At 37.1% G+C, this 10,977-nt stretch overlaps 2 protein-coding genes across 2 annotated transcripts in view; one reads left to right on the top strand and one right to left on the bottom strand.

Annotated features, from left to right (window-relative positions):
* Window positions 1-10,977, top strand: part of LOC105979931 (centromere protein P) — a 369,435-nt gene that overhangs the window by 219,899 nt on the left and 138,559 nt on the right. The window lies entirely within an intron of this gene.
* ECM2 (extracellular matrix protein 2) overlaps window positions 5,437-10,977 on the bottom strand; it is a 49,212-nt gene continuing 43,671 nt past the window's right edge. The window contains exon 9 of the mRNA XM_045298646.1: window positions 5,437-5,605. Within this exon, the coding sequence (XP_045154581.1) occupies window positions 5,437-5,605 (169 nt within the window). The remainder of the gene's footprint in view (window positions 5,606-10,977) is intronic.

The raw sequence follows: 10,977 nt of genomic DNA, 5'->3' as shown, positions 1-10,977 counted from the left end.
AAGTAGAAAGCAAATGTTTTGACGATGATGGCAGCAAAAGTACAAATGTGCTTGACACATGGATGGATGTATGGATTGTGATAAAGGTTGTTCAGACTGTCCTTGTTTTGAAAAAAAAAAGTTGTGCAAGCCCCCAATAAAATGATTTTTAAAATAAAATAAAATCTCTCTTTTTTTGTTTCCTCTTTTGTTTCTATTGTCATGTCCATTTAGCTTTATGAATATTCTTTGTTGATTATTGCAATGATTGGTTCTTTTTCCTTTTTAAAATTTTTACTCTCATGACGTTCATCCCGTATTTAGTATTTCACTATCTTTTTCATTATGTCATTAGCTGCCGCCAATTTGGCCCCTATTTTATTTACTTATAAAAAATAGACAGACCATTACAAACTATTTTATGAGAAGTAAAATGAATAAAAAATGAGTAAAATGCTTAGTTGATCATTTAAGACCAAGTTAGGCACCCAGGTCTCCTTATTCTTGATGTACTGATGTCCTTATTAATACCTGGCTGGATGTCTTTTACCATATCATATACTGTATATACTTGAGAATAAGCCAACCCGAATATCAGCCGAGGTACCTAATTTTACCACAAAAACTACATAAACTATGTACTGAAAAACTCAGTTTATACACGAGTATATGCAGTATTCAGTGCTTTGCCAAAATCCACACTCTAATTTGAAATACGCTACCATAAACGACATCCGAAAATAAAAATATAACTAACGTTTCTTTTACAGTGAAATTTTGAGAGCTAAGATTTGACAGGACTGCCTTATTTTTCTTGATCTAACAAGTTTTCTACCTTTGACAAGATGAAATCTTACCGTTTTCTGTCACTTGTTTTAGTGGAAAATATTTGTTTTTCTTCTTTGCCGGGTTTCTGCCTTACACAGTTTCTAGATTTCTCATATTTTCCCGTACATATGTGGAAAGATGGCACACTCTTATTTCCATCTAGTGTCTAAGCCAGGATTTTCTTTCTGTATATATGTGTTAGTAATTATAACATAGTTCTGAAGCCAAGCAGACATCTGCTTCTTATAATAGTATGCCATGGATAATGTTTCTTAAAGTACATTTATCACTAACTGTTTTTATGGGATGAAAACTAACTATCCAGGACATGATGAAGTTTCAAAGCTGAACAGTTTCAATGCTCAGGAACTGTGTCTCAGTACCATTACAAGGCTGTTGTGTCTAGCTTTGTCTTCACTGGAGCTTATTTATTAGGCTTTGACGTTGTTGAGATCTAATGTATAGGAGAACCCCCAAAGACGTAATACCAGAAAAAGAGACTCGGAACTCTGGCCTACTTCATCGTATTTCTACACTCTTTAATTGACTACAAATATCTACTTGTCTGTGTGATTGGCTCTGATTACTTGTGTATTGCCTCTTTGCTGCTGTTCTAGGTGTTCTTGACTGTGTTCATACGCATAGCAAATTTATGAACAAGAGTATGAAATGTCGCTCAGTCCTGCACCATCCTCACAATTGTTGATGTCTTTAAGCCCCTTGTTGGAACCATTGTGTCACCTATTTTCCTCCTTTGGATGACCCAATTAAATTAATGCTCATACGTTCTTAGATTCAACTTAGTGTTCTGTAAGATTCTATTTATGCCTCTCTGCGAACCTGGCTCCTGAAGTCCTGACTGAGAGGTTTTAACTGATGAGAAAACTAAAGTAAGAAATGGTCCACGACCACATATGAGAAACCGATGCCAGTTTTTTTCTAGGGAAATCAAGCTTCTTCCCAAGAACATGTCAGTTTGGCTGTGTGACCTCAGAGAACTCAGCAGCAGCTCTGTTTGAACGCTGGGATCTGAGAAATGGAGGCAGTGGAACCTGTAAGAAAGACTACTGGAGAGGCTTAGCTATGGGCTTAAACCCTCGCCCCCACTCTCACCCCTTCCCAGCCTCTCCCTCTACGGTAACTCTCTGATCCCTGATCCAGTGCTCCTTACCAGCAAAATAGATGCTTAACAGCAGGAACAGTTATTTTCTCAGGTATTCCAGATACTTCCACTTGTTTTCAACAAGTACTGATAACACCAGAAGCAGCATTTTTTTTATGTTATTGCAGCATTTCTGGTTCGGTTTCTGAATCAGAGAGGAAGGGGAAAAAAAGAAAAAGAAGGAGGGGGACAAAGAGGGGCAGGTGAAATTGACCTCCATTTGTTTTTCACCCAAAAGGTTGGAATCTTCAGGGGGAATTGTCTCCATCTTGTTTCTAATCTGAGCACAGTGCATTTGCATTCTTTATCTTATGCAACCACCTCAGATTTGTCAGTCTCCCTTCTCTTCCTCAGCATCTTGACCTACCCACCTCTCGAACATGTCTGAGCAGCACTGTGGAGAAGCCTGTTACTGTGCTGCCTGCAAACCCATGAGGCAGTCTTTCAAAAGAATCCAGGTTAAAGAGAAATGATGGCAGAATCCTGTCTTGATCTGACCTCTTCCCAATGTCCACAGTCCCAGTAAGCTTTACCTGGACCCACTGCTTATCAGATGGGGCAGGAAGATGATAGGACGTCAAGTGTGTGAACACTGCCCCACAGGGTGAGCCTGGGATCGTTGGCATATCACTATCTCCATCAACAGTGGAACAGACTTGGGAATTAGTTGAATCCTTCCTATGTAGCCTGAGCATTAGCTAATGGGGAAGAAGTCCTGGTGGCCCCTTGGTTCAGTTCCAGGCCGCTAACCAAAAGGCCAGCAGTTTGAACCCACTAGCCTCTTTTTAGGAGAAAAATGTGACAGTGGTTTGCTATGAGAATTTACAGCCTTGTTTACACTATGGAGCAGTTCTACACTGTTGTGTTGAGCCACTATGAATTTGAATCGACCGTAGAGCGATGGGTTTGGTTTGGGGTCTGGTGGTGCTGTAGGTTAGAAGTAAGGCTGCTCACCATGAGATCTGTATTTCAAACCTACTACCTACTATGTAGAAGAAAGATGAGGATGGTCTGTTAGGATCACTGTGAGAAGCTGGAAGGAATCTAGGTGGTGTAGTGGCTACACATTGGGTTACTAAGTCAAGGTCAGCATTTTGAAACCACTAGCCACTCTTAATGATAGATCCACCCCACTCTCTTGATCTCAGTGATCCAACTAGTGTGCTGCTGCTTTCACTAGTTCTCTGCCTCAACCTGTGAGCTACACTATCTGTGGCCAAGCCAACCCATGGTTCCTGTCGCTAGAGCTTGAGGCTCCTTCGAGATCTGCTTTGCCACACTGCTTGTTTGTGCATCACTTGAGCTTGAGCCTGGTGGATCCTGTTGCCTTGCATTGCTTGAGTTAGATATCCCATCTGTGTCTGGTTCACTAAGCTCCCAAGCTACTGCCTACTGCTTACCACTCTGCTGTTTGCTGCCTGTGGGCACACTCTGTTTGCATTGCCCAAGGGAGGACTCTGCTGTCTCCTTCCTTGACCTTGGACCTGGGAGCTCTCATGAGCTGAACTTTCAGTATATTAACTGTTCCACAGAAATGAGTTGGACTGCGCCCTCTGTACTGCTGTGTGGACTAATTAGCTCTTACATTCCTTCTTACTGTATAAACCTATCCTCATAATTATTTTTTTAAAAGATTATACTTATGTGCTTAACCCCTTGTCTTAAGCTGTAATTCTAGGAGCATCATCTTATTATTTTTGTCCATGCTGTATAATCCTAGATTCCTATATATCAAGAGGAAAATTAGAAAGAAATGATTAGAAATAATGCTAGATCAAAAGGAATATATGAAATGTTCATGTTTGCAAAGTTAATCATGGAATAGTGAACTTTGGTTGGGTATGCTTGCTTCTTTCAATTGTATATGATGTTTTCATCATAATAACTACATGTATACCATATTTTAAAAAATGATTTATAGTCTTCTCTGATTCTCATAACAAACAATCCTATAAAGTTAGGTTGAATTATTCCAGAATATTGAAAGAACTGCTAAAGACTGAATAACTAAACTTATAAAAATTAGAGTAATCTGCATAAGGTGTAACTGATAGAAGGGGGCAAGACTGGAGTTTGTGTTTTATGAAGACACAGTACTGACACTGAAAAAAAAGTCTCCGTAGTTTATGTGTATTTAATCATTTATTTAGCAAGCTATGATCAAAGATTATTACATAACAAAAACAAAAATATATGGATTGGGTAGGTTTTCACTCATTTGCTCACTATCATCAAGTTAGTTCCAACTCATAGTGATCCTATACCGCAGTGGTTCTCAATCTTCCTAATGCCGCGACCCTCTAATACAGTTCCTCATGTTGTGGTGATACTCCACCCCCAACCATGAAATTGTTTTCGTTGCTACTTTATAACTGTAGTTTTGCTACTGTTATGAATGGGTCAACTCCCCAAAGGCGTCAGCACCCACAGGTTAGAACCACTGCTATACAGGGTAGAACTACTCCTATAGGTTTCTGAGACTGTAACTCTACAGGAGGAAAAAGCCTAGTTTTTCTCCTGTTGGCTGTGCCTAGCATGTAGTAAATGCTAATGACTTTATGCTAAATTGATCTGCTTAAAAAAGATGCTTTACAGATTTACAGAAATGCGTATATCCTTTTTCTAGCTTCTCCTGATTTTAGTACCTTATATGACTAAAATTCAGTGATCAAAACCTAGAAATGAGCTTTATAGTAGTATTGATTTCACACTTGTAATTAGTAGAAGAAACCAAATAAAGGTAAACCAATACTTCCGTGTGTACTTATCTGTAATTATAGAATAGGGTCTTACTGAAAAATTATTGTTTAAACAGGAGAATAATAAAAAAACATAATTCATAAACTCCATTTATATTTTCCTGCCAATAAACTTCTTGGTCTTGAACTATAGTATACATACTTAATTTGAAAGCAACTTATGAAATACTCCTAATAGAGGTAACCAGATTAATTATAAAGGTGTATGTATCTTGTTCCAGTTTCTCCTTGTCTAGCTCAGCTATGTATTTTAACATTACTGTTCTCGTAAGAAAAACCTGGCAACTTGATAGCTTCTTTCTATCAAATGTTTTCACCTTCACTAACATACCTTTTCAGTTTATTTCTAGTTTGGTATCTATGGGTTGGTAAATAAGATTAATTGGGATGATATTTATTTTATTTAAGGAACTTGTTGGCATGGTGGGTTATACACTGGCCCGCTAACCGAAATTTCAGTTCAAAACCACCAAGCATTCCACAGGAATAAGACGGGGTTTTCTAGTCCTATCACAAGTTACAGTCTCGGAAACTGACAGGGGCATTTCTATCCTATACTTTAGGGTTACTATGATTCGAATGGACCCAAAGGCAGTTAATGTATAGTAAGGATAATCATACTGATTATAACATGAGAATTATAACTCTTCTATTCATGATAAATGCTATAAGCATGAGTATATTTTATAAATGAAAACAAATTTTTAATTACTTGATATTTTGTGGTTTAAGAATAATACTTGAAAATGATCTTATGCATGAAAATACAGAGGGTGATATTTCTCTTATTTTAATGTAATTGTTTTCAAAATGAAGATGCTCCAGAGTTGAATCACCATCTTCTTCAGCTTTGCAAATTTGTTCTGGAAGGATATTCCTAAGGAAAAATATACATGGTCACCAGTGGTCCAAATAATAATTTGCCTTTATAATTTAAAAGTTTCAAATTTTATATGTTTTGAATAAAAGCTTTAATTCTTAGATAAATTTGAATTTTTTCTCAGGTTATATATCAACTCAATTCCAAGTATTTCAGTAATCAAAATGTGAATAATAAAACCATAAGAGTACTAGAATAAAGCATAATTCTGAAGCACTAAAATAAATAAATTAAATCGATTGTGGGTAAAAATATATATTCAAAGCTAAAAGACAAATGAGACACTGGGAGAAAGTATTTATAGATTATAGTACAGATAGCTAATATACTCCTAAAAATTTAGGAGGAAGACTTCTGATAAGATGGTGGATGAGGCAGCCATGATATACAGACCCTCTAAAACAATCATAAAAGAGAACTAATGAAACAAATATAGATGATAATCCTGAAACCCTGAGCTTCAGAGGAAAGGCTAGAGAAAAGGATTAAATATTGACTAGGAGAAGCTAAGCAAAAGTGGTGAAAGAGGACACAGAATGGTGAATTTTGGCTACATTAAGCAGTATGGCCATCTTGAACTGTTGCAAGCAGCATTCCTTCCAGACAATGGCCTGGCACACTGGGGATTAGTGACAAGAAAAGTGGAATTCTTCCTTGTTCTGCTCACTCTCCCAATAACCAGAAGTGTAGTCAATTATTCCCCCCTCATCTTTCTAGCCGCTAATGCTACCACCCACCCTTAACTCTTGCTCTGCCTGAAGTCACTCTCATGAATCAGGCACCAGTGGACCACTGTACTCCAGCTTTGAGTGCTTGAACTCCCTTCATCGGACTAGCAGAACTCTCAGTGCTGGGGCCCTGGCCAAACCTGGAAAAAACAGGAACTCTTTTCATAACTAATCACCCTGCACCCAGATGCCCTCTATGCCCAAAATAATTCCTTCCATGAACAATCACCCTGACATTATCCATCGTTTGATCCACTACGGACTACTTCTGGATCAGGTACTCTGATCCCAAACAATATAAGCCTGTAGGATCGCCATTTAGAACTGGTGTTCCACTTTATCCTGCCCTGCACAATGAGCTTATGAGTGAAGAGGGAGCCAGCCCGTACTGAATGCGCGCATGCACGAGCACGCACGCGCGCGCGCACACACACACACACACACACACACACACACACATTTATCCTTTTCTTTCCTCCTCATAATTTTCTTCCTTTTGTTTCTCCATTTTCTTCGCTTTTTTCTTTCCTTTTCTCCTTGTCCTAAATTTGTTTATTATATTTCTGTCTTTGTTTATTCTTTTTCTCTACCTTTGTTTATCCTTCTTAGTTATGAAGTTTTTTTCCCCCTTGCTTCTGTTTTACCTCCTTTCCTCGCTTGGTTTCAAAAGAATGTTTGTTTGGTTTTTTATTGTTTGCTTGGAGCTTTTGTCTTTTTTTCTTTTTTTCATGGGAAGGCAGCAACTACTTGCACGTGGCCCGGCTACATCTGTCCTCTTCTAGCCATATCTACTGGATAAGGTCCAATACCTACTCCTGTGTCGCCTGAGTCCTGAGAGTGAAAAACACCAACTTTTAACTGTGCTACACAGATAACACACAGAACAACTCACATATGTGCATTCTCTATTACACTCACTAGGAGACAAGTGGTGAGGGGCTAAGATCTCACTGACATAAAATCAGCAATTAAATATAATCAGCAGAATTTCTTGGGGACAATAAACCATTTCAATTTAGTCAAAGAAATAAGACAGAGTGGCTCAAATAAATGACCAGTATGAAGAGCAGGAAGGCCTTTCCTGGAAAGAAAAGACGTTGGAGGTACCCGGTAGGGAAATTCTTTAATTGAAAAAATATTCCTTTAGTGGATTGAAAGAAAGATTGATGAGACCAAGAAAAACATGGGAGAACATTAGAATAATTCAAGAAAGCATTATACTACTAGTACAAACTGACCAAATGAATTGAAAATGAGAAACCAAGCAAAAGCAGCAAATATAAATTCGAACAAGAATAAGATTTCAGAAATGGATAATACATTGAAAGAGCTAAGGAGTAAAATTAAATCAGTGGAAGGTTAACTTAATGAGCTTTAAGATAAATCCCTCTAATAATATTCTATAGGAACAATAAAATTATTTTTTAAAAGAACAAAAAATCTGATGAAAGCCTAATTATTATATAGGTCACCATTGAGAGGAATAACTTATGCGTGATTGGAATTCCAGAACAGGAAGAAACCAATAAAGCCCACAGAGAAATTCCTTCACATCATGAAGATGAGAAGATGTGCTGAGCTTGTTCTTCCTTTGTGGTTTTCTAATTCTAGATCTTTGCACATGTCCTTGGCTTTGTCTTGAGCTTCCGTTTGAAATGTTCTGTTCAGTTCTTTGACTTCTTCCTTTCTTCAATTTGCCTGAGCTACTCTCTGATGAGGAGCAAGTTTCAGAGTCTCTTCTGTCATCCACTTTGATCCTTTCTTTTCTGTGTGGTTTTTTTTTAACCTTTTGCTTTCTTCGTGAGTGATGGTCTTAATGTCCTCCAACAGCTTATCATGTTTTCTGTCATGATTGTTCATCGCATCAAATATGTTCTTGAGATGTTCTTGAAATTCAGATGGGGTAGACTGAAGGTCATATTTTGGCTTGTGACTTGTTTGAATTTTCTTCAGCTTTATCCTGAACTTACATTTGAGCAATTGATGACCTTTTGTACAGTCAAGCCCTGGCTTGGTTTTAGCCGCTGATATTGAGCTTCTCCATTGCCTCTTTTCACAGATATAGTCAATTTGACTTCTGTATATTCCATCTAAAGAAATCTATTTGTTTTGTTGAAAAAAGGCATTTGCTATGAACAAGTCATTTGTCTTACAAAATTCTATCATACAATCTCCAGCTTTGTTTCTGTCACCCAGTGCATATTTTCCAACTACTGTGCCTTCCTTTTGCTTTCAACTTTTGCATTCCAATTGCCAGTAATTTTCAAAGCATCTTGATTGCATGTTGAATAAATTCCCCACTGAAGTCATTGATAGAATTCCTTAGCTGCCACATGGGAAACTGACCACCTCTATTAAGGTATTTTAACAAGGGGGTGCAGGAGAAAGATGGGGCTTTCTACTCCCATAAAGGGTTACAGTCTCCTATTTTACAGGAGCAGTTCTACCCTTCCCTATCGGGTCGTTGGTATCTACTTGGTGGCAGTGAGTATGGTTTTGTTTGTAACAGGGGATGATATAGAACAATTACTTCTTATGACATGACCCTTTCAGGTACTTGTCCTCATGAGGAGATCACTGAAGTCATGGGTGCCAAGCAAGATCTGTTGGAGAAATTAGATGGTAGCCCACTATCATCTGGAGTTTTAAAGATTTTGTTTCAAAATAAGCAACCACCTAAGTGAGAAGTTAGCTAAGTTCACACAGAAGAAGCACACCAACCTTTATGAACCAAGGATTGAATAAAATGATTTTAAAAAGAACCAGTAACTCTCTCCACCTAATTCACAATTAAAAATTCATTAAAAAACATATGCATAGTGCAATCATTAAAACATTTTTTTTAATGAAACAAGGATTTTAAATGATACGATCCAAACCCAGAGGAGGGAACAATACCAATATCTAAATTCTAAACACTTGGTTTGCAGAAATCTATGAATAGTAGCCCAAAATGCATTTGTAGGTTCATGTATTGAGTCCCTGGTGAATCCTCGGTTCACTTACTCTAGGAACATTAGCAGCCCTAATATCAGACAAAGCATTGTAACAAGAATTTTAGTAGCTATATTTAGCCAGGATATAACACTCTGAAATTTGATTACCCTGGAGACCCAAAGTGAATTTATTCTAAAATTTTAATATTTTCTATTTTCCCTTAGATTGAGTTCTTTACCTTTTTAAATAGTCATTTTGCTGGGTCGTTGTATGTTTTTTGCCATTGTTTTGTATGATTATCTGTGTTGGGAAATTAAGACAGCAGCTGGATTAATGATTACCTGGAGGCATGGAAAGTGAGGGTGAAACAAATGGGTAGTACGAGATAAAAGAAAAGGATCCAAAGGGGATTTTGGCAATGATGGCACAACTTCCTTCTTGATGTGATTGAACGACTGAATTGTATGATATGTTTATAGTTCAATAAAACTAAAAAAAATAAATAAATATATTTGTTTATCAAGGATATAATTAGCCTACAGGCTGGGAAAATTTTTCATGAATGATATATCCAATAAGGGTTTAATATCTAAAATATATACATAATTCCATGACAAATGATAAATAAAACTCAATTTAAAAGTTGACAATGGAACTTAGTAGACACTTCACTAGAGGATATTTAAGTAGCAAAAAAAACCAACAACATGATACTTATCATTAGCCATCAGAGAAATGCAAATCAAAATTACAGTGACATACCATTTCACCATTATCAGAATGATGTTGATTAAAACTAAAAAGCCAAAACAGAAAACAACATATTTTTTAGGAAACAGGATGATCAAAAACCCGTATTCATTGCTGGTGGGAATTTAAAATGCTTTATCCTTTATGGAAAATAATCTTGCGGTTCCTAAACAAGCTAGAGGTAGAGCTGGCAAATGATTAAGTAATTCCACTGCTAAGTATATACCCCAGGGATCTAATAAAAGTGACATGAAAAGGCATATGTAGATCTATATTCATTACAGCACTATTCACAATACCGAAGAAGTAGAAACAACCTAGGAGTCCCTCATAAGATAAACAAACAAAATGTGATACTCACATATAATGGAATACTACTCAGCTATAAAATAAAGCCTGATACATGCTGTGACATGTATACTCACTACCATCAAGTTAATGCTGGTTCTATGGACCCCCTGTGGGTTTCAGAGACTGTAACTGCTTATGGAAGTAAAAAGTCCATTCTTTCTCCTGCGGAGCTTCTGGTGCTTTCAACTGCTGACCATGCGGATCCCTGCCCAACCCTTAACTGCTACACCACCAGGACTCCATACAACAAGTATGGACCTTGAAGATATTAGTAATTGGCTGATATTTATGGTGATGGGGAAACGGGCATCATAAGGGTAATGATTGCATAACACAATGCATATAACTGCTATCACTAAGATGTATACTAGGAAAGGTGAAAATGTCAAAAACTGTATGACATACATATTTACAATAGTAACCAAAAGAAAAGAAAAGGCTAAAGTTGTTTATATTCTACTAAAGTGTAGCCACACATCTCATGTGGTTAGTTTTGCTGGTCCAGAAATTCATGGTCATAGCTTCATGACATGGTCAGGTCAATTGGCCTAATACTGATAAAGCATTACTTTCTTTTTTTTTTCTCTTTTTTAACATTTTATT

The sequence above is a fragment of the Echinops telfairi genome, unplaced genomic scaffold (genome assembly GCF_000313985.2).
Source record: "Echinops telfairi isolate 266 unplaced genomic scaffold, ASM31398v2 ScPeMD7_7430;HRSCAF=8468, whole genome shotgun sequence".
NCBI classification, from domain to species: domain Eukaryota; kingdom Metazoa; phylum Chordata; class Mammalia; order Afrosoricida; family Tenrecidae; genus Echinops; species Echinops telfairi.
The sequence above is the reverse complement of the archived record's forward strand: the minus strand, read 5'-3'. Positions and strand labels throughout refer to the sequence as shown.